At 41.0% G+C, this 25,036-nt stretch overlaps 1 protein-coding gene across 1 annotated transcript; it reads left to right on the forward strand.

Annotated features, from left to right (window-relative positions):
- Window positions 1-155: 155 nt before the first annotated feature.
- Window positions 156-25,036, forward strand: LOC124273265 (DNA polymerase delta subunit 3-like). The gene is given in 15 exon segments (XM_046708481.1): window positions 156-418; window positions 3,054-3,109; window positions 3,464-3,569; window positions 4,870-4,977; window positions 6,042-6,106; window positions 6,673-6,779; window positions 9,836-9,952; window positions 9,954-9,967; window positions 17,442-17,517; window positions 20,142-20,277; window positions 20,517-20,563; window positions 21,713-21,787; window positions 22,437-22,637; window positions 24,003-24,103; window positions 24,613-25,036. Coding segments are annotated over 15 exon segments (1,362 nt in total). The 5' UTR covers window positions 156-355; the 3' UTR covers window positions 24,703-25,036.

A 25,036-nucleotide genomic window follows, 5' to 3' on the forward strand; every position in this document is an offset into this window, starting at 1 on the left:
AACTTTCATCAATAATGTTTTATTTCCATATAACTTTCAGTAATATATAACAAAATGTCCATAGTCTTAAAAGGATTCCACACTGTGAATATTATGTTAATCTGAGACATATATTTTCATGTTCTAGTTATTAAGAACATGCCGGTTCGTTTCAGCTAACAAGTTCTTCTTCCACATCTAGCTTGTCAACCTCGCGGAAACTCCCGCGAAATCCATTTTTGGAAGAAGATTCAGCAGTAGAAAATCGACAGAAACAATAAGGGACGATACCCATTTATTTGGCTGACAACGATTCTTGTGACAGCATGGGCCTTCTTACCTGACCATTCTACTTTCTGTTTCGAGTGAAGTAAACATGGCGGTAGACGAATATTATATGGAAAATTTGGATGAATTTGTGAACGATGAAAACAAAGTTGTGAGTGTATCCAAACTGCTATTACCACTGCACACTGTTATCATTACTGAATGCAATCGTTCCTGTAGTATTATAGGAATGCATGGATGGAAATATCACGCTTGGTGGCGTTTGGTGTTTGTTTGCACGAGTTACATCACCATGTTTATGTAAATATCATGACACGGCATGTTTGAAGATGAGGGGAGTATTCACAGATTTCCCCATTAGCATCAGTATCAGCCATTCTTTTGGCAACACCTGTTCAGATGTAAATAAGGACGTGACCCAGTTCCTGTTTATCATCAGTGATAATGCTGATTTAATAACAAGGAAGTGATGTAAAACCCCACTGCGTTCACTGCTACTTCAGTCAACAAGATTAATCTCTTATCATCTGGCTGACAGTAACATGTTGAAGTTGGACTGTACAGACAAGTCACATGTTGAAGTTGGACTGTACAGACAAGTCACATGTTGAAGTTGGACTGTACAGACAAGTCACATTTTGAAGTTGCACTGTTGACTTGGTTAATGCATATCATTGTATCTGATTTGCATAGATGGTAGCCGAGAGCCGTGATGCGGTCCTATACAGTCAAGACATGACCCTGCATCGCGGCTCTCGGCTACATAGATGGTAGCTGAGAGCCGGGATGCGGTCCTATACATTCAAGACATGACCCTGCATCACGCGATGCGGTCCTATACAGTCAAGACATGACGCTGCATCGCGGCTCTTGGCTACATGGATGGTAACCGAGAGCTGGGATGCGGTCCTATACATTCAAGACATGACCCTGCATCGCGCAATGCGGTCCTATACAGTCAAGACATGACCCTGCATCGCGCGTTGCGGTCCTATACAGTCAAGACATGACGCTGCATCGCGGCTCTCGGCTACATAAATTGAGAGCCGGGATGCGGTCCTATACAGTCAAGACATGACCCTGCATCGCGGCTCTCGGCTACATAGATGGATGCTCATGATATAATTAATTGAACTTCAATTATCTACAGTCGGTCATCATATAACTGGATAGTGGAATGTTGCTGAGTGCAGTTCAACAACAAGCATGTTAAGAACATTGTAGAGTAAACTATATTTTTTTATTTTCCAGGAATATTACCTGTAAAATGTGGCATTCAACACTAAGTGTTTCTAAATTAATTTGTCCCCAGGAGAGGATCATTGTTGATATTGTGGTCCAACTCATTTGATTGCATGATACATATTGCTCGATACTGCTGACTGGACCTAGAAACATGATGATAAAAATGACAGATCATAGATCATCAGATAATCATGATTCTACCAAATTATTACTTTATGGAATATTGCTAAAAGCGCGAAAACCAAACTTCAGTCAGTATTAAAGTTAAATTAAATATGTAATTACCCGTGAAGGTCCAGGTTAGAATATTGATCTTCAGTAACCCATGCTTGTCGTAAGAGGCGACTAACGGGATTGGGTGCTCAGGTTCGCTGACTTGGTTGACACATGTCATCGGTTCTCAATTGCACAGATCGATGCTCATGCTGTTGATCACTGGATTGTCTGGTCTAGACTCTATTATTTACAGACCGCCGCCATATAGCTGGAATATTGCTGAGTGCGGTGTAAAACTAAACTCACTCACTCACTATAATAGGTAATTGATATTTTGGGTGTGCTCAGCAATAGTTCAGCTACGTGAAGGTGGTCTGTTAATAACAGAATCTGGCCCAGACAATACCAGGGTTTCATGCATGTACATCGAGTAAGCACAAATGTAGAGAATGGATGCAGAAAAATGCAGAGAATGTATCTACAGCCCATCAATAGCTATCTGTGTCTCTTATTTCACCCATTCGTCGTGACCACTGTTGACATGATCACTGATTCATTCCAGTCTGTGAAGTAATTATCTGGACGTACACACCTAAGGACCCACAAAATTTATTCATGGGGTTCCAGGGGGCACCCCCACTTTTGTAAGTCAAGGAAAAAAAACCCGATTCCAACAAGTCCCCAAGTCTGACTGACAACCATTTAGCTGCCTCTTACCAACTAAATCGATTGCTGCTGACCAATTCTAAACCCAAATCCCCATGCTGACTCAGGGCTCCAGATAACTTTTGGGGTGTGAGTGTACTTACGCATCATATTGCAAGTGGAGGTGTACTGAGAATTTTGAAGGAGTACTGACATGTTTTTGTGTGAGCGAGTTGGTGATGTGGTTTGTCTGGACGATTCATCGATCACTATTTCCAACCATGTATTTGTATTTGAAGTCGCGTGAGAAATAACTGGGCGACCGTGTGATGCGCGAAATGTCAGGTCCGACTGGATATACATAGCAACAGTGTAGTTTTTAGCCAATCGAAAAATAGTGATGCATATCGTTGCATGGCAACGCAAGTGATTCCTACTGTCGGGGTTTCCTCATGTGTTAACTCGTGTTTCGCAAAAGAAACTTGACAAGTATTTATCTGAAATAGATTTCCATTTGCACGATAGGCACGGAAATTAAATGTTAGACGTACAAAGGTATTTATGTGCGTACGTGATACGCTTGAAATCTTATATTATCTCGTACTTATTTGATTTTGAGGCGTACATTACGCCTGTACGCCCCTTATCTGTAGCCCTGCTGACTACTGTCTGTGTTGCAGGTGACGTTCAAGTGGTTGAGCACCAACCTGAAGGTTCATGTCAACCAAGCGAAACAGTGAGCAAACTTATTTCCATTATTTTGAAATGATTCTCAGTAGTTGATGATGAGTGGCATATGATGCTACTATCTGATCACAGTACAAATGTATGTGTCCACTCATTCTGGAAGTACATCAATGAAATATAAGACAAAAGTTCACTATAATTATAAGGGCTGACTAAAAGGGTTGATACATAGGACAGGAAACATTGTTGATGAGATTATTAAGTATTGTTGGTTTGAAAGTTGTGGCATTGATACCAAGTTATATAAACTTTTGTAATAAAATATAGTTTTAGTTTCCTGATAGTGATACCAAGGTATCATGAACTGTCATGTTACATCATGAGATTATTGTCTTCCTTTCAGAATGCTGTATGCATTTGTACAGCAGGAGAGAAACAAAAAAGACAATGACAAGCTGACGGTGACATATTTTGTAGCGGGAACACCAAAAACCAAGAATGGTTTTATGGTAAGAAAATTTGAGATTATATTTTCAGGTAGTTTTAGATCTAGCTGATGTAATGAGAAAGTATGGTTCACAATGTGTGACCTGGGTAACTGTACAACCATGTGGAACATTGTGGTTTGTCTTGTCCAGAATTGAACAATTACTGGTGATATTTTACTGACATTCCTGAAGCACTGCTGACTGGCCTAAAAGAACATTCACTCATTGTTGTTCATCCTGATGAATTACATACTGCTGAAAACATGTTTGTTCATATTACTCTATTCAATCTGTTATGTCATTCCTTAACATCTTTGAGTAGTATATCAATTGTTTTGCAACATTGTATGCTAAGTGTTTTCTATGTCCTGGTTTATGGCAAGCGTTTCCACATGCTAGACAGTTGATGAGACTGACTGGCGAGCCTAGAGGGTAAATTGTTGTCTCTTCATGTTGGATGTGAATGTGTGGCCTCCCACATGGGTACAATGTGTAGTACCAGTTTCTGGTGTCTCTGTGCCTTAGTATTAGTGTTGGGAATTGGTTCAAATCTCATAATTGATGATTGGTTCATTACTACCGATCAATCATCGAAAATAATTGGTTAGGGTCATTTATGAAATTTGTTAATGCACAGAAAAATAAGGAAAAACAGTTCTTTCAGGGTTTTTTTGGCAAAATTTCACATCTTTAATGGATGAATAGTATGTTGGGAACATAAATTTCTTTGAATCTTTAAGATAAATTCAATCATGACTTGAAACGAGAGCTTGCAGTGCTTGTGAAATGTAACAGACGAAACCAACCATGTGAAAAATATTGTTAATGAAAACAAGTGTTCCAGAATTGTTTGTGTTCGATTATGAGAAATTATGATGGATTGCTTGGTCTTTTAGTCACTACGACCAATCATCGATTATTTCAATTAATCGGACCACCACTACTTAGTATATGTGGAATAATGCTAAAGGTTGACCTATAAATGGTCAATACCTATCCTATGTCCATGAACATCCAGCAAGATTGTGATGGTGGGAAGGCCACATTAGCTTTGTGCACCTAGTGGCTGCACAAGTTTTATGGTCCCCAGGGAGTTGAAATTATGAATATAATGTGCCGTTGAAATTGACATCCAATGATCAAGGGAAACAAAGCGCTTTGAGCATGCATGTAGATGGGATGGACTATAGCTCCCTATAAATACCCATATTGTCTTGTTTGAGGAACAGCCATATGTTAAACATGGGTGATGGAATTATGTGTTACCATGGTGACACTGTTTGTATGAGGCCTGGATCCCAAGTGAAATTCTCTGTATCAGGGCCACAAATGTTGTGTTGTTGCGGAGGAGGAGCTTGGGGCGTTCAAGTCAACGCTGTCAACAGTGACCAGCTGCCACATCTACAGTGTCCAGAAGGTCAAGTTGAAGGTCAGACTCTACTCTTGATCAGTTTATTAAAAACGTCTGCATTATCATGATGAATGGGATGAAGTAAAATATAATATCCAAACCTTAGGTAGCTTTCATAAATCCTTTTTGGTGGTGTAGTAACCTTTAGGTTGAAGTGTTTGCTCTACCCACTGATGACCCCATTCTCTTCCCACAGAGGTTACTCCTGTCATATCTTCCTACGTAACCTCTGTTCTAATACGTCCCTTTCATGGTGTGAGCGTTCAAGACTCGTGATTGGAGGCAATCAGATTTAGTTGTGCAATCAGCGACGTTATTTCAAAAGTGATCATTCGCAAGGCCTTGGTAATTTCCGTATGCTTCGAGAAACTAAACTTCTTCCCCTGCGCGATGCGCAAATGTTTCTTCTAGACAGAACTCAGTCATGTTATGGCGGATCAGTGGCGTCTCCATCGCCCTCGTTGACAACGGACAAGCTAGCCATTAAACGTCTTGTGTGTAACATCAACACAAGTCCCCGGCAGATGGGGGATATTTGTGGCCCCACATTTGCTTGTGTTAGTCAAGTTGAATCTAAGTCGATGTAACACGTGTTCTGATTGGATACAAAGAAGGGAGATAATTCGTGTTGCGATCTTTTGCCGCTAGGGGATTTTACGAGAACCGGGAACTATGGCCGTATTAGAACAGAGGTTCGTAGGAAGATATGCCAAGTACCCTCTGTGGGAAGAGAATGTGATGACCCAGGTTCTATTCCCCTGTTGTGTGAAGCTTGGTGCTAGTCCCCCTGGCGTAATGTTGATGGAATATTGCTAAAATTAACAGCAACCACATACTCCAGTGCCAAACAATTTATTAGTTTACCATGAAACTTTGCAAATGGCTAGTTAGGCCCAGTGCCCAGCTTTAGATAGTTAAGATTGTTTATTGACATTTGTTAGCTTTGCGGGAGATTAATGACTACCTTTTTTGTATCTTAATAACTCAGGTGAGCTACAGAAATTTTAGCTGTATTTTGCTCCTTATTCAATGTCCATGTAGAATAGTAGAGACGAGCGTGTTAGAGTAGTTTGTTGTTTCAGGACTCAAACGTGCTGTACATGGCCAACTATGACAGCACGAAGGAGAACCTACACGCCTGCAGCAGGTAGGATGGTTGTTTTGTTTAATGTTTAATGCTGCACTTACAGTATTCCATCACTCATGTCTTATGATGGCAGTTTGTAAATAGTCATATCTGCACTATAGATTTCCACTTGTATGTCATAGAGACCCTATAACAAATATACCCAGTACTGCCCATGCAAGTCTAGAATATCACAGTTACAGGAAAAGTTTGTTTTAAAATGACTAAAGTCTCTGGGATCCCATTTGCATATATTTTATTAATATAAATTTTTTCTGTAAAATATGTTCATTTCAAAGATTAGATGTAAGTCTAAATTTCCTGCTCTTGGAGAAGTGTGTTTAAACCTGATAACAAGTTAAAAATAACAGTATTGTACGATCAGTGATGGATAAAACCTTTCGTTTCTGAGAAAGTTGGATTTGTCAATTTCCAGATCATAACTCTTGCCAATATTTGGTGTGTTGCAGTTTTACTAAAGAATATATATTACAATGCAACTGTGAGATCAAGGGAGATAACTCCCAGCTGGCTACATTATTTTAGTATGTTGCTGACTTCCCTAGTTCCCACTGCTTCTGTTCCAGTTATAGTGCTATAAACTACCCACAAGCCAAGGCCAGGTCCAAAGAAGAGCTGGCAAAGTTTGGCGTTCAACAGTCACAGCCATCATCAGACCCGCCCCAAGACAAATGTGAGTTGAAGAGCATTGAATCCGAGATTCTTTATTGTTAATTTGTTTGAGTGGCATTTTAGAAGTTGAGACGTACAATATATAACAAATTTTATGGATAACAACTTCTTTATTTTCGTGAGTGCGACGTTTCGATACAGATTCTTGTACCGTTGTCAAGCAAGAGTGATACATGAAGTGTAGGAGCTGCATATATATACTGTATATAACAATGAAACAACATAATAGACAAGGGAAACAACATAATTGCCATGATTGGCTAAGCAGTAAGCTGATGAAGCCAGTAAGTACATAAAGGATAGTGAGAGGAAGCCAGAGATGTAGCTACCGCCAACAACAAACTAGACACCTCAACTAAGACCGGACACATCAAGAAACTACAAGAACTCACTGCCTCAGGAACCAAACGCAAGAAAACCACAGCACCAACTATCAACAACACAGTCGTAACCTTAGCAAGAAACAACTCACCAACCAACAGGTCAGTACCCTTGCCAAAGGTCTCAAATTTGCCCCTACATCACCCAAAATCAACTCGGACATGTTTATCGCCAACATTGAAAAGGGTCTCCAACAACTTGCACCCGGTGGAAGGTTGACTTCCTCCGACACCAGATCACCAGTATTCTCCACAAAGCCCAGCCTCAGAAACCAAACATCACACCAGCTGAGAAACAAGCCATCAGACAACTTAAACAACATCCTGATATTGTCATCGCCCCAGCCGACAAGGGCAGAGCCACTGTTGTCTTAGACAAGGACCACTTCCACTCCATGGTGGATAACCTCCTAGATGACACCTCAACCTACCAAATGATGAAGAGGGATCCGACTACAAAGCTCAACCGTCCAGCATAAGGCCACGCTTAAAACGCTGCATGATAAATATCAACTCTCAACAGACCTGTATCGTAAACTCACAGTATCTCACCCCAGCCACCTTATGCCAGAGCAACAGTCAAAATCCACAAGAATCCCGCTAAAACTCGTCTACTAGTCTGTTCCCGCGACACTGTATTCTACAGTACTGCCCAGCACCTTACCCAAGTACTTCTCCCCATTAGGTAAATCTGCCAACTCCTTCATCAATGATTCAACTGACTTCTGCTCCAAGATCCGTGACATCACCAACCCAGGTCCAATCATCAGCTACGACGTTGTGGACCTATTCACCAATGTACCTCGATGAAGCCCTTCAAGCACTCCACGTCACAGAATTGACAACCTCCAACAACCCTCAACACCAGCCTCTCTACCGACTCTATCATCAGCCTCACCTCCGCCTGCATCAACTCCACCTACTTCACCTGGGGCAGTGATGCCATCTATGAGCAAATCCACGGACTTCCCATGGGCTCCCCACTATCCCCCATCCTAACAGAAATTTACATGGCCGACCTGGAAGAGAAGGCCCTAGAAACTGCACCCTTCAAACCGCCCTGCTGGTACCGCGAAAGTGGATGACACCTTCGCCGTCCTCCAACCTCAGCAAGATCCAAAGCAGCTCCTCGCCCATCTCAACAGCCAACATCCCCGCATCAAATTCACCATTGAAACAGAGCAGAACAACCAACTACCTTTCCTTGATGTCCTTGTGTCCCGCACCTCCTGCAACCAACTCCAGACCTCCGTGTACAGAAAACCAACTCATACGGATCAATACATCCACTACAACTCCAACCACCCACCTAAAGTCAAGACCGGCGTCCATCTCTACATTGACCAGAAGAGCCAAAAACATCTGCTCAACAAACCTACAGGAAGAAATTGAACACCTGAGGAAAGTCTTTGTGGAACGCAAACCACTACCCACCTGAAATAGTCAACAGAACCATCGGAAGCAACGCTTTCACCTCCTGCCAAAAGGTCTAAACTAGAATCAGCCCCCATCAAGATATCCATTCCCTACATTGGTAAACCATCACACCAAATCAGCCGACTCCTGAAACAACAGGCAGGAATAGACACTACCTTCTCAGCGTCCTCCAGCCTCAACAACCTCCTCCATGCCAACGGAAGAAAACAACCCACCGTCAACAACAACAACCCTAAAATGTGTTATTTACAAAATAGACTGTGATTGTGGACAATGCTACATAGGTGAAACATCCCCACCCATCAACACCCGAAGTCAAAGAACATCGCACCTCTGTTGCTAATTCCGACACCAAATCAGCTATCTCTGACCACATCAAAGCCAACCCCAATCATCAAATAGAGTGGTCCGACATTACCATTCTCGCCAACAACCAAACGGACTTCACTAAGCGCAAGCTCACAGAAGCCATTCACATCAAACGGCACAAGCCTACCATCAACCGTGACCAAGGATACTTCATTCCATCTGCTTATGATCCACTCCTCCACCAAGCCCAGTCTATTGTATAAACATCGCATCCATTGTATAAACATCTCATTGTAACTACATCTCTGGCTTCCTCTCACTATCCTTTATGTACTTACTGGCTTCATCAGCTTACTGCTTAGCCAATCATGGCAATTATGTTGTTTCCCCTTGTCTATTATGTTGTTTCATTGTTATATACAGTATATATATGCAGCTCCTACACTTCATGTATCACTCTTGCTTGACAACGGTACAAGAATCTGTATCGAAACGTCGCACTCACGAAAATAAAGAAGTTGTTATCCATAAAACTTGTTATATATTTATTGTTAATGTTCAGTGAATTAACTTGTTACAGCATCTGTCATTCTTTTTTGGGAATGCGTTTCCAGCAACCTGTGGTGGTTTTAAAATGGATAAATACAAGCTGCCTCACAAGTACATGCAAACAATTATATCCCAATTGCATAGATTGATGCTCATGCTGTTGATCACTGGATTGTCTGGTCCAGACTTGATTACTTACAGACCGCCATATAGCTGGAATATTGCTGAGTACGGCATTAAACAACAAACCAACCCACCGACATGCAAACAAACATACAGACATGCCGCTATGTAAGTGTAACCATCTTGGAAAACCATATTTAACCCCATGTCTCTCCAATCCACCGTGGATCAGTGATGTGCATATATTCATCCATTCCAGGGAAGTTTGTCAACGGCAACCAAGGCAGCATCCAATGGCAGTGCAGCTGTGAAGAAGGAACCCAAGGGCAGCATTGCCAGCATGTTCTCCGCGGGAGGCGGGAAGAAGAAAGAAGATGTAGAGAAACCGCCCGTAAGACATCTTTCATCTTAACATACATGCACACCTATGGAAGGCAGGGGTTTAATCAATTTATAAAAATTCACTCGCGAAAGGACAAAAGAGAGAAAAAAAACCCAGAAAAGTACTTGCTTTGATTGAGTATTTATTTGCCTGTAACTTTTCATTGAATAAAATGAAATATAGGTAGGTTTGAGCCATGTTCAGCCATGTGTAGTGATGATCAGAATCCTGCTGAGGGATAAACACAGCAACTAGTTCATCAGTCTGAGACTGTTGTCAGCTGGGACTAGTTGTTTTCATCCTAATCTAATTGTTTTATGTAACACAAATACAAAATGAGCTGTTATTTTTCCTTATCCTGACTCATGCTTATTGCTTGTCTTCTTCTTCTTGCGAACCTAGTGGAACACTTGTATCTCCCAATTGAAGTTCCCTTCAATAAAAAATCACTCATTAGTACCCACCACGAGTTACCTCCCTTCCACAAGCGCGGGAACGAGGGCGCCACCCGAACCCATGTGCCTCACTCTCTCCTTCTTCACCCAGTGAGCAAGACGTGAGAGCACCTGTGTCTCCCTGCACACTATATCCTTTATTTATATTTAGTTTGTTACCTCTTATATTCATCTATAGAGGTGTAACTAGTATCATTATTCAACATGCATTGATAATTATTCGTGTTTCTGCTGCTTGATTCACGGTTCGCCGTGTTTACTCAGCAGTTTGCGTTAATAAAAATCTGCACTGTTTGTAAATTACGTTACTCTGCTACCGATCCACATTTAAAATGCCCTAGTTGCATTACTCCATGTTCTATTGTTTCTCGTTGTAAATTATGTATTAATTTACCAATTTCTGCCTTTGATAAATATTTATGTTCCGTTTTGAGACGGAAGGCAGATAAATCTCGGAAACAATCTTCAGTCATGGCTAATAGATCGAGTCAGATATATCCTGAGTTACCTTCGGGGGATAAGCGTGGGGCGCAGTCCGCTATATCCTAGAAGCGACCTGCTTCCCAGGGCGTTCCTTCATCACAGTCTAAAACTAGAAGAGCTTCCACGTCGTCTCAGCGTGCGCTCGAACCCCCAGGTCTACAGCCTCGTCAAAGGGAAATCCACGAAGGCTACTAAAAACTTTGCTTCTGATATTCAGAATTATGTTTATATGATGATGACATTTCGATTATCATTCCAGATGTATGTCATAAGAAGTGACCAGTATCGGCTACCGTCACTTCAGCGCCAGATCAACATGCAATCAGAGATGCCTACGCTGGCGCCGGAGATTATAACTGAGGGTCTCGTCACTATCACAGAGAGGACACCCTCAACGCCAGCGCAGACCATCCCAGACGACCTGGTCAACCAAATCATGAGGCTGATGGAAGACCGTTACGGCTTACAGAGGCCTCAGAGCCACGGGCCTCAGAGCCCACCCCATACTAAGTCATACAGGGCCTTAGAGCCCGCCTTGGCTTCGCGTAGGGCCTTTGAGCCCACAGACGCGCCTCCGCGAAGGGCAACCCAGCCCGTAGCGAACACTTCGCTAAGGAAGTCCCAGGCCGCCTCCGCGAAGGAGCTAGAGCCTCACTAGTTGCGAGGGACATCGCGGAGAAGGAGCGCTTCGCCGAGCCTACACCCTGTAGAACACAGAGGTCGTTCGCGAAGCAAGCGCTCGGGAGCGCTTCGCCGAGCCCACACCCTGTAGAACACAGAGGTCGTTCGCGAAGCAAGCGCTCATATATTGAGTTGCGGGAGCGCTTCGCCGAGCCCACACCCTGTAGAACACAGAGGTGGATTCGCGGGAAGCGAAAGCTCATATATAGAGTTGCGGGGAGGCGCTTCAGCGAGCCCACACCCTGTAGAACACAGAGGTTGTTCGCCGAAGCAAAGCTCATATATTGATCGGGACTCTAGACGCTTCGCTAAGGAAGTCCCAGGCGCCTCCTTGAAGGAGCTAGAGCCTCACCAGTTGAGAGAGGACATCGCGGAGAAGGAGGGCTTCCGCCGAGCCCACACCCTGTAGAACACAGAGGTGGATTCGCGAAGCAAGCTCATATATATGATCGGGACTCTGACTCGATACTTTTCGCGAAGGTCGCGCGAAGGCTAAGTGGCTCCAAGTCTACTTCACCCAGAAGATCTAGAAGCGTTGCCGAGATCTTCGCGAAGTCCCTGGCGTTAAGCCGAGGAAGTCTCCTCCAAGGTCTCCATATACTAGCCACTCGTCATATATAGCCACTCGTCAGTCCGTTCAAGACATCGCATGAGTTGTCTATCAACTGTATGCCATATGCGTCTACAAGCCTACGCGAAGACAATTGCACAGGCTATTTACAACACAGAACGTCGCTGTATTAATTTATCAACAGATGAAGAGCCTAATTAAGGATCTTCAAGCCGACTACCTACTACGATACGATTATCTACATGCGTGACCATTACGCAGATCTGCAGACAATTCAATAACGAAATTGAACAGCAGCCTTGTTACAACGAGTAAAACTCATAATCGTCAATGATTTCCTGAGAAGAAATATGTACAACAAGTTCAGCTTTAACAGTCTACAAGCTGACAACTTGCAAGGTTTATTGAACCTTATATAAGGAAGTCGGAATTATCTTCAAGACTGAAGTTACTTTCAACGACAGCCTGGAAAATAACCTACCCAGCATTAATATTACAGAGCGAGGTATTTCGCGCCGGAGGTTTCGCGCGTTTACCATCAACCCTCGAAACACGTGGTCACTCGGGTAACTTCGGGAAGCTACGGTGAAGACCGACGATTGTTCTAATATCAACGACGGCACTATATTATACAAGGTTCCTTTTCCTGCTACACCGGTGACATCACAGCGCGGGTACTCTACAGAATCAAAATGCCTTGTTCTGATTGGACCGAGATGGACAACGCCCTACGCAGAGGTCGATCATAGTTCACAGTTCAACACATAGGTTGCAAGTGACAACAATATATCAGTGAACGAGCAAGCCTCCTTACAGTCCAGCTAATCTGAACCTTCATGATTGGGCTGCCTTCTTGAGGTTAGAGACCTCCCCTGTCAAGTAAGGACGAGGGCACGGCAGTCAGGCGATTTTTTACATAAAAGTTCAACGATGGCAGTCACCCCTGGTTGTGCACCTACATCGTCAAGCACTTCGCAGCGAATTTACCTCGACGACGGGATACAAATGGATCCAAATCCATAGCGTCTCAGACTACAGTTGAATTCATCATCAAGCTACTAACACAACTAGATGGTTAGTAAACCTACTAAGTTGGACCTAGAACCTTCGCAAGATCTGCTAATTCTAGGTTTTTGATTTGTAACGGCGCAGAATCGTATAATTGTACCGGAGAACCATGGATCAAGATCCAACAGTCATTTCCACAAGCCTTACTATCTCCGCTACCACTACGACAGTGACAGAGTCTGTTGGGGTTACGCACTTCAGCTCAGCTCAAGACATGACAGGCAGAGGCAGACTACAATTACATCCATTACAAGTCATCATCAATTCGCATCTAGACGAATCTCTACCGTTCAATTCACCGGTTCAGGTCAAACCTCATCTACTATGGTGGACCAAGAGATCAATGTTTGAATAGGCGTCTCGTTAATAGAGCTGGAATCGATAACACTTCTCTACGTAGATGTGTCACTATAAGGTTGGGGAGCCCATCTTGCCAACAGGACGGCATCAGGGCTATGAGCAATCAAGAGAACAAATTACACATAAATCTGCTAGAGATGCAAGCAGTAATAAACGCCTTAATGCACTGGAGCAACTTACTACAGTATACCCAGTGGATGATTCACACAGTCAATTCGACAGTGGCGTTTTATGTGAACAAACTAAGCTCAACCAGGTCCCCGAACATATCGACTCTGTTTTCAATTGTTCGATTTAATCGACAATCTCAACATACATGTCAGAGCATATCACATTCCAGGAGCAAAGAATGTGATAGCAGACGCTCTCTCTCTCGGCCACACATACCATCGCGGACAGAATGAGTGCTCCATACAGAGATATTCACTCATATTATCAAGGAAATAGGAACTACACTAATAGACCTATTTACCACTTGATTCAACAAACAACTGACAACATTCGTATCGCCAGTTCCAGACCCACTAGCATTGGCAACAGACGCACTAAGCATATCGTGGGAAGGACTCAACGCGTACGCTTTTCCGCCACCAGCGTTAATCTCACAAGTTTACTCAAAATCAGTCAAAAGCAGAGCCTCCATCTGAATTTGGTCACGGCCTACTGACCAGCGAGAACGTGGTTTCCAACTCTTATTCAAGAAATCGGACAACCAATACTACATCTTACAGAGTGCTCGAATCTGTTAATACATCCGCACACCAAACAAGCGCGCGGAAAGCCAGATATATTCCAACTTCACGTTTGGATTGTATCAAGGCGTGTCTGAATAACAAGTTATTCAGCCAGAGCGGCAAAGCAGTCTAGCTTGCCCTGCGTAACTCAACTGGCAACTTATACGATGACAAATGGCACAGTTTGTCAATTATGCTGCAAAGGAAGGATTTACAGCTAGATATGCTACTCATCCTCAAGTGGCGGACTACTTATGTTATCTACGTCAGACTAAGATTTTATAAGGCTCAACTTGTCCACCTATCTTGCAGCAATAGCTCTATCATAACTGAGAACGGGCGTCAAGTTAACCTAACCCAGTTACTCGCCTTGCTACGAGCTTTCCGATTGGAGGATTAAAACGGAAGTTTCACGCTCCAACTTGGGATCTGAATATAGTGCTCCAACACCTCACAAGTGAGGTTTATGAACACGCTTTGATGATATACTTGGACCCCATGATACGATGAATCTATCACGATGGCCAGTAAGAGCACTGAAAATATATCTCCACCGAGCCAAACAGGAGGGAAAAATGCAAGAGATTTATTTCCTCTATCAAGCTACGCAGACGGAAGTCTCACGTACTACTATCTCCTTTTGGATCAGAACTGTCATACTACGTGCCTACAAGACTGCAGGATTGACCCTCCATGAGCTTCTAATCCTCATGATATTAGAGCGCTAACATCTACATTGCTCTACACAAATGCTATTGAAATAATGGAGGGTTATTTCTGGAGATCCGATATGGTGTTTGCCAACCACTATCTGAGAGATATCACCACCGAGGACGTCTCAGGTATCCACCAATTCGGTCCCATGGTCCTCGCACAACAGTTGACAGTTCCTCGGAGAAGATAAGTCAATCTTACAGATTTTTACTTATCTTATAACAGTACTAAATAGCTACATGCTATATATATTTTGCTTAAGTTCTTTTATTATCTTAAGCTCAGTACTATGGTTATTATATCATACAATATATAAGCTAACAACTCTACGGAGTTTGTTATTATATATTTAGCTTAAGTTAATCATATCTTAAGCTCAGTACTATGGTTACATTATAAATGTATTAGCTAACAAACTCTACAGAGTTTTTGCTATTATATATGTAGCTTAAGTTCATTATATATTAAACACAGTACTATACTCATATCATAAAAATATATTAGCTAACAAACTCTACGGAGTTTTTGCTATTATATATGTAGCTTAAGTTTATTCATATCTTAAGCTCAGTACTATGTTTATATCATATAAGTATATTAGCTAACAAACTCTAAAGAGTTTTTGCTATTATATATTTAGCTTAAGTTTCATCATATCTTAAGCATTATGGTTACATTATAACATGTATTAGCTAACAAACTCTCACGGAGTTTTGCTATTATATATGTAGCTTAAGTTTATTCATATCTTAAAGCTCAGTACTATGTTTATATCATATAAATATATTAGCTAACAAACTCTAAAGAGTTTTTATTATTATATAGTTTTAAGTTTCATCATATCTTAAGCATTATGGTTACATTGTAAAATATATTAGCTAACAAACTCTCACGAGTTTTGCTATTATATATATAGCTTCAGTTTATTCATATCTTAAGCTTAGTACTATGTTTACTTCATAAAAAAAGTATATTAGCTGATAAACTCTAAGGAGTTTTTGCTATTATATATTTAGCTTAAGTTTAATCATATCTTAAGCTCAGTTCTATGTTTATATCATAAAAGTATTTTAGCTAACAAACTCTAAGGAGTTTATGCTATCATATTAACAAGCTTAAGTCTATTAGTCTTAAGCATTGTATTAATATTATATATACTTTTATCATAATAAGTAAATTGTAATAACCTTTATATGGCAGCTGATAAGTTACAGCAGGAATTCTTCAGTTCAGTGCCTTTATGAAGTTCCCATAGGGTTATTACAATCATCTCAGTTCAAATCACTAATTAGTAAAATCCAAAGTATATATAATCCCACCTCCTATCCGTAGGATTCTACAAGCAATAAGCATGAGTCAGGATAAGGAAAAATATGAAATTTTTAGAGTAAAATTAATATTTTTATACTTATCCTGACTCATGAGGTAAGCCCTCCCGTCCTCCCCACTTAACACTTTGGATTTCCCTGAAAATTCAAATGTTGGGCTCAGTATATGAGGAGAGAGTGAGGCACATGGGTTCGAGTGGCGCCCTCGTTCCCGCGCTTGTGGAAGGGAGGTAACTCGTGGTGGGTACTAATGAGTGATTTTTTATTGAAGGGAACTTCAATTGGGAGATACAAGTGTTCCACTAGGTTCGCAAGAAGAAGAAGACAAGCAATAAGCATGAGTCAGGATAAGTATAAAAATATTAATTTTACTCTAAAAATTTCATGCTTGTCGTAAAAGGCGACTAACTGGATCGGGTGGTCAGGCTCGCTGACTTGGTTGACACATGTCATCGGTTCCCAATTGCGCAGATCGATGCTCATGCTGTTGATCACTGGATTGTCTGGTTCAGACTCGATTATTTACAGACCGCCGCCATATAGCTGGAATATTGCTGAGTGCGGCGTAAAACTAAACTCACTCACTCACACTCCAGTGCTGATGTTGCTTTTGCTGGGATGTCCACACAATATATGTTTTAATGATACCAGTGAAGATCTGGGTTAAAATTGGTCTTCAGCCATGCATCGAAGAGGCGACTAACGGCATCGGGTGGCCAGTCTCACGGACTTGGTTGACACGTCATTGTATCCCAATTGTAGATTGATGCTCATGATGTTTATCACTGGATTGTCTGGTCCAGACTCCATTATTTACAAACTGTTGCATGAATCTGGAATATTGCGTGGCTTTAAACAAACAAACATTCATTTGGAAAGTGAATTTTGAAACCCAATCTCATGTGGCATGATCTGTGGGAAATGAAAATTCACTTGCCACGGTGTCAAACTTCAGCTGCTTTTATTTTATGGTGAAATTTGAGTGAATGACATTGTATTGGGCACATGTATGACCCAAACAACATATCAATGATTGTCTTGTGGCCCACTTGAAAACAAACACTCTGACCGTGTTCCGTCCTGTGTCAGGCTCCAGCTAAAGGTGGGAAGGGAGGCAAAGGCAGCAAGGCTGGAGGTGTGATGTCCTTCTTCTCCAATCAGACAGGTACGTCACAGATGTCATCACACTACTAAGGGCCCAAAAACCTTCCCCATGGTTTTAGATTGTTCACTTAGGAGATAAACAGCATGCGTTGGCCAATTTCCCGGGTGTTATGGAGTATTTGAAGCACGGGAATTCATTTGGAACAGACGGCATCAGCCGGAAGTTTCAGATGAAATATTCCCGTCCTTCACATACTCAATAACACCTGGAAATAGGCCACACATGATGTTTATCGACATTGTACACAAAAGTAAACCAAAAGGCCCACATGGTTTTACTGTCTGCACTCATTGACATCGAGTACGGGTACGTGAAGTGTCATCAGCTTGCCATTTCAGCTGATTCCCATGGCAGCATCTGGAACTGCTCTTTCGTGACATCATTCCGACCTTACATCACAATATGATTTGAATGACATCACCACTGCTGACGAAGCAACAATACAATTGTGTGGGATATTTGTACGTGTGAATAGTCTTGCATTTTCCAGGAATCGAATACCATTCGATCATGTTTTTCAGCCAATCAGGTTAAAGAACACAGTGACTTTTGGTTTACAATTTGTTGCCAAAATACTTGATACTGTGGTCAAGTTGGTAGGAAATGGTGAATGAGAAAGTCCTTGAAAAGTTCTTGTGTTTTAACCTCAAGGATGTGTTGGAACTGTGACACAATAGTGTGGAAATATCGCTGATTGACTGTCTCTGTAGCTCACCTTATGACTAAGTAATCTAGTGTGACTTTAGGTCAGGTTCCAATATGGTTGTAGTTTGCTTGAAGTTTTGACATGAGATAGTTAGGGAATAAAATTGCATTGCTATGTACTGTACAAATGAATAACAATAACAAGAATTTGAATATTGACCATTCCAATCTGGCCATACTGAAAACTAAAAAGTTGTGTAAATATTACTCATCCATTTCTGATTATCACACAGTACAGTATCTGTAGCTCACCTTATAGCTTCATAGTAATCCAGCTTAGTCCTCAAGTGTGACGGTAGGTCGGGTTTCATATTTTGTTAGCTTGAGGCTTTGAAATGAGATAGTTAATAAAAATGCATTAATGTGTGCAGCACAAACAAAGAATGATGACAAGAATCTGAATCATTGCAATCTGTCCATACTGAAACCTTAAACTTCATGAGAAAATTTCTCATTCATATCTGCAAAATGTAATGAAATGTCCATATATTTAGTGGAGAGGTTTAACATGTTCCATTTGTTGTGGGATTTCAAATTTTGACTTCTATTTGACCTTTGCACATTTCTGGAACTGCATTTGAAGTTATGACTACATTTGAGAAACACTGAGGCAGTGGAGTTGAAACTATACAAGCTTGTTCCCACAATAATGACATCTGAATTTGTTCGATTCTGATATCTAATATGGCCTCTGTGGCAGCCATATTGAAAAACCTATTTATAACCACTACACAGCAACATCAACTGAAATTTGATTGTACAGCTTATTGTTCCTTAATACAGTTCTGGCTCTGTAAATATTACTCTGAAATTGCCAAACTGACCAAGGAAACTAAAGCTTTCTTTATGGTTCTCTGTATAATGACATCCTTTTTCAACCATTAACCTTCTTGCTTGTGTGTTTGGGAAACTTTTGGAAAAATTGGTTGTCAAAAAAGTATTTTCCTGTGAAGGGTAATGAGGTTCTAAGTTAAATCTTCCTAATGTGTAGTTTTGACTGTTGTGTATAGCAACAGTGTTCAACAATAGTACTTTCTTTCCCTCAGGCATTTAGAAGTTGTACGTAGATGTCCAAGATATTTTTATGGATTAAACTTCTTTTTTATTTCCCTCACAACGTTTCGGGACCATTCCAGGTCCCTTCATCAGGTGATCTGACAGTTGAGACTTTGATAGTGACGACGTGGTCAGGTGAACTGACAGTTGAGACTTTGATAGTGATGACATGGTCAGGTGAACTGACAGTTGAGACCTGGATAGTGACGACGTGGTCAGGTGAACTGACAGTTGAGACTTTGATAGTGACGACGTGGTCAGGTGAACTGACAGTTGAGACCTGGATAGTGACGACATGGTCAGGTGAACTGACAGTTGAGACTTTGATAGTGACGACGTGGTCAGGTGAACTGACAGTTGAGACCTGGATAGTGACGACGTGGTCAGGTGAACTGACAGTTGAGACCTGGATAGTGACGACGTGGTCAGGTGAACTGACAGTTGAGACTTTGATAGTGACGACATGGTCAGGTGAACTGACAGTTGAGACCTGGATAGTGACGACGTGGTCAGGTGAACTGACAGTTGGGACTTTGATAGTGACGATGTCATAGTCTCAACTGTCAGTTCATCTGATGAAGGGACCTGGAGTGGTCCCAAAACATTGTGAGGGAAATAAAAAAGAAGTTTAATCCATAAAAATATCTTGGACATTCTTGATTCCTGTTTGTTAAAACTTTTTCAATAGCATTGCTTTCTAGCAACATTAGCTGACTTTTCAAACTGTGATTACATGTCCAGGTAAGACTTCAGTGTGGTATCACCATTTTGACATAAAATATTTTGGAGGTTTGTTCAACACTTTTGTATTTAATAGTTTTCTTGATTGTCCTGACATGAAAGTGAATATTTTCATTTTTCAGCAAAGCCAAGCAAACCAGCAGAGAGTAAACCAGTGGAAAGTAAACCAGCTGATAGTGAACCTGTAATAAGTGAACCTGTGAAGAGTAAAGAAACGAAGCCAGAATCTCAGAAGGAAAAGAAGACTGACGTAAAGAAGTGGGTGTTATTCTTTTACTGGATTGTCTAGTCCGGACTTGAACATCTGTCACACAGCTGAAATATTGTTGAGGGTGGCATTTAACCAGTTGTAGTTCGTGAATCTAGTTTCAAGGTTGGAATTGATTTGATGTTGGGTTGACAATTTAGTAAATACCAGTTGTAAGGATAACAATACTAGTATTAAACCAGCATGGAAATATGTGCCTGGTGGCTAATGGGATATTTTGTTTTTTCAGGAGTCGTCCCAGTAAAGGCAAGAAATCTACGAGGGTCTCAGATTCAGGTAGGACACAGTGAGGCTAAACCTTGTTGGTCAGAACAGACTCCCAAAAGCCATTCCTGGTTGTATAGGAGCTAGCCTAGTGTTCGATTCCCCACATGGGTACTATGTGTGAAGCCCATTGCTGGTGTCCCCTGCTGCGATATTGCTGGAATATTGCTAAAAGCGGCATAAAACTAAACTCCCTCACTCTATCCTGGCTGTACGAGTCTACGTAATGTATCAGATGCCCTTTAGTCAGGCTTGGTGACATGGCTGATTGCATATTTGTAGCCTGATGGTGTGGATGGTTTCAAATAATATGTAACACCAGATTCGATAATTTACTGACTTACATGTAGTGGTAACAAAACAAAAACAACTTAAATAGTCATTGTGTGTGTAATCTTGTTAACAGTTACTGCCGGTCACTTTACCCTGACAACTATAGCTCATGCTGTCTCCTGCTGGTTTGTTGTCAGAGAGGAGTAAGGGATAGCCAGGCTGGATGATTTGGTTGATGCATGTCAGGGGGGTAGCCTCCTGGTTAAAGTGTTCGCTCAAAGGCTTGAATCCCCACATGGGCACAGTGTGTGAAGCCCATTTCTTGTGTATCCTGCCATGATATTAGTGAAATAGTGCTAAAAGTGATGCAGAACTATACTGACTCCCTGATACATGTCAGCATTTCCCAATAGTGTAGATCGAGGCTCATGCTGTTGATCACTGGATTGTCTGGTCCAGACTTGATTATTTACAGACCGCGGCCATATAGCTGGAATATGGCTGTGGCATTAAACAAACAGACAAATCCTGCTTTGGTTTGTTTTGGCCAAACAGTAATAAGAGAGAGACTTTTGTGGGTTTCATCTTCTTTACTTACTTCTCCTGAAAGACATTCTAAAACAAAATTGGAAGATGCCAGAGTGAAACCTTCACTGTCATGTGCACCAGGTTATTCAGTGAATTTTTGTCAAGTTGATTTCATTCAGGATCATCTATGTGTTCTATTTGTAATTCAGGGAACATACCCTTAATCCAGAAATTTGACGGTGCATATGATTTAAGTGTTTTAGTTTTTACATGTTACCTTTGTCTATGTAGGTTGTTTGTTGCTAGGAAAGCCATTCTAGGATGTTGTTGTATGCGCTGATGTTTTGTTGTGTTGTGTAGACGAGGACAAACCAGACACGAAAAGGAGGAGACGAATCCGCAACGATCTGTTTGACAGCAGCAGTAGTGAAGATGGTAAGTGGGGAATATCTAAATATATCTTTGAAAAAAATCCCTGTCCCTGTATGGATTTCCAGTAGGAGAGTTCTGCCTTCTCTATAGCAGGGATAGAAATACTTTTTTTTCTAAGTGTGCCTTTGGGCACCAGGCAAATATTTTAACTGTGCCTTTCAGAAATCAAGTGTGCCCACATGTGTTTAGAATAAATGACTGTAGCAGTGATGGTGATCTTGTTTGTTATATGCGGAAGTGTTTTGTTTTGGGAATTAAATGACTAAAGGTGAGTTATGTCTTTAAAAAATTGGGCGTGCCATAAGGGCACCGAGAACATTTTTTATCCGTGCCATTTTAACATTTACCATGCCATGGCAGACTAATATATGGGGTATTTCGAACCCTGTATAGCATGTGGGGGCGGTGGGTAGCCTAGTGGTTAAAGCGTTGGCTCGTCACGCCGAAGACCCGGGTTCGATTCCCCACATGGATACAATGTGTGAAGCCCATTTCTGGTGTCCCCCACCATGATGTTGCTGGAATATTGCCAAAAGCGGCGTAAAACCAAACTCAGTCAGTCAGTCTATAGCATGTGTAAGTGTATGTATTTTTAGGAACACGTACATCAATACTTTTTGCCATGTTGATGTATGACGTTCTACATTTATAGAGATGGAGATCTTGGAAGAAAGTCCGGTCCCAAGTCCTGTCCGTGAGCCCAGCCCAGAACCTAAGTCACCGGAGAAACCATCGAAACCTGATTCCGATGATGAACCCATTGTTATCACTCAGACAAATGGAGGAGAGAAACGAAGAAAGAGAACACGGAAACTCGTACCCAAGACCTCCATGGATGCAGATGGATTTATGGGTAAGTATGTCGAACTTGTGACAGGTTTCATTGATTTAATCGAGACCTGTGAAGCAAGTGAAGTGTGATCTTAGATCGATTTCTTTGATAACCCATGAAGATCCGGGTTAGAATTGATCTTCAATAACCCATATTTTTCAGAAAATTACATGCTTGTGGTAATAGGCTACTAACGGGATAGGGTGGTCAGGCTCGCTGTCTTGGTTGACACATGTCATCGGTTCCTAATTACGCAGAATGATGCTCATGCTGTTGATCACTGGATTGTCTGGTCCAGACTCAATTGTTTACAGACCGCCACCATATAGCTGGAGTATTGCTGAGTGCAGTGTTAAACAAGAAACCACAATCTGTCAGGCTGGGATTTTGCTGAAAGTGTTGTGGTAGTAGGGTTTTAGAAATGGAGGAATTGATATCATTGATAATAAAATGTAAATATGATACCTTAGCAATAAATGTTTTGTTATGTGAGGCTTTGGTGTAGGAATACAATAACATAAATAAAGTGTACTGTTGATAATTGGTGTTGAATGAATTTCAGTCATTGTTGGTTGTCGAAAGTGTTCATACAACTCAAAACTTTTGGAGCAATTAGATATTGTATGGTTCTTCCTTCATGACATCATTCTCATATTTATCAGAATTTTATACCAAGTATAGTAGATTTGTATAGCTGACTGTTGTATGTTATTTGATATCAGATGAAATGATGGATTGTTGAATAGAACTCCTAAAGATATTTGATATGGTTTATACTTACTTTCCACCAAAGGCCCTAATAGGGTTCCGTAAATGTGTACAATATGTGAAACCCTTGTGCTGCCACAATTTGATATTGCTGGAATTAGTAATAGTCTGATTAATTGAAATAATCAAAGATTGGTCGCAATAACTAAAAGACCAAGCAATCGATCATGTTTCCTCATAATCGAACAACACAAATGATTTTGGAACACTTGTTTTCATTGACAATATATTTCAAAGGTTGGTTTTGTCTGTTACATTTCATAAGCACTACACTCTCGTTCCAAGTCATGAGTGAATTTATCTTAAAGACTCCAGGAAATTTATGTTCCTAACATACTAGTCATCCTTTAAAGATGTGAAATTTGCAAATGCATTTTGCCAAAAAAAAACCCGGAAAGAACTACATTGTTTTTCTCTATTTTTTTGTGCATTAACAAACATAATCAGGAAAATTTGATAAATGAGGCTAACCAATTATGTTAGATGACTGATCGGTTGTAATGAACCAATCATCGATTATGATATTTTAACCAATTCCAACGCTAGCTGGAATACACCTTTAACCATACTCACTTCGATGGCACTGCTTCATGATGATTGTTATGATTATGATTCCAGTGACGGAGAAGGTGTGGGAGAGTGACTCGACAGATGCTTCTGAACGGGAAGAGGAGGTGAAGAAGAAAGCACCATCACCAGCTAAACAGTCCAAAACACAGGTAGGTGAACTGATCCAAGATTACCATATCCAGTCTTCTATACTGTGAGTTGTTGGAACCAAGACTTACATTCTAACCCATTGCTTTTATTCTAAGGGAGTCGTCACTGATTGTGGAGGCTGAAGCTGGTCAGAGGGAAAATGGGAAGGTCATCTGAAAATATGACTATAGGGGAAGATTTTGTAAACAAATAACCATTTGTTGACGTTCAAGAACAAATGGACAATTTATAAGAAAATATGAAGTTCTTTGCATTTTGGCTCTTTTGATTATATTCTAAGATAGAGGCACATGATTATCTTTAAACATTTGCCTTCAAATACACACGCTTATATGTTAGATCATGCAGTAATATATGTGGTTTTAGGGAGCAGCAGAGAGATATAGACACTTCAGCTGGGCATAGTGTACTGTATACAACTCAAAATAGTATAAGAATGCCTGACTCTTTCATGACTATTGCTAATCTTTGATGTGTAATCTTTGCAAGTATTTCTGCTTGGTTTCAGCCAACAAAGAAAGCCTCCCCACAGAAGAAATCCCCTGCGAAGGGCCCGAAAAACCAAACATCGCTCATGTCATTCTTCAAGAAGAAATAAAACAGTTCATCACGTTTAAAAATATCAGATTTATTTTGAGTTATACGGTTCATCTGAATATTGTACATATTTGAATTAAAGATGAACTGAGACAATATTTACATGAAAACTATCCAACATTGAGGGAGTGGTTTCATATGAAACTGTTTTGGGTAGCCTTGTTGTTGAGGTGTTTGCCCTTGATGCATAATGGGTTTGATTCTACACATGTAAACAAGTTGTGAGAGACCCATTCTTGGGCACCCCAGCAGTGATAGTGCTGAATTTGGGCTTAGTGAGGATTTCAAATTCCTACCTATTTGACATTTTGGTAGAATAAAGAAATGTGTCGAAA

The sequence above is a fragment of the Haliotis rubra genome, unplaced genomic scaffold (assembly GCF_003918875.1).
Source record: "Haliotis rubra isolate DU_JTF1 unplaced genomic scaffold, ASM391887v1 Scf179, whole genome shotgun sequence".
Lineage (NCBI taxonomy): Eukaryota > Metazoa > Mollusca > Gastropoda > Lepetellida > Haliotidae > Haliotis > Haliotis rubra.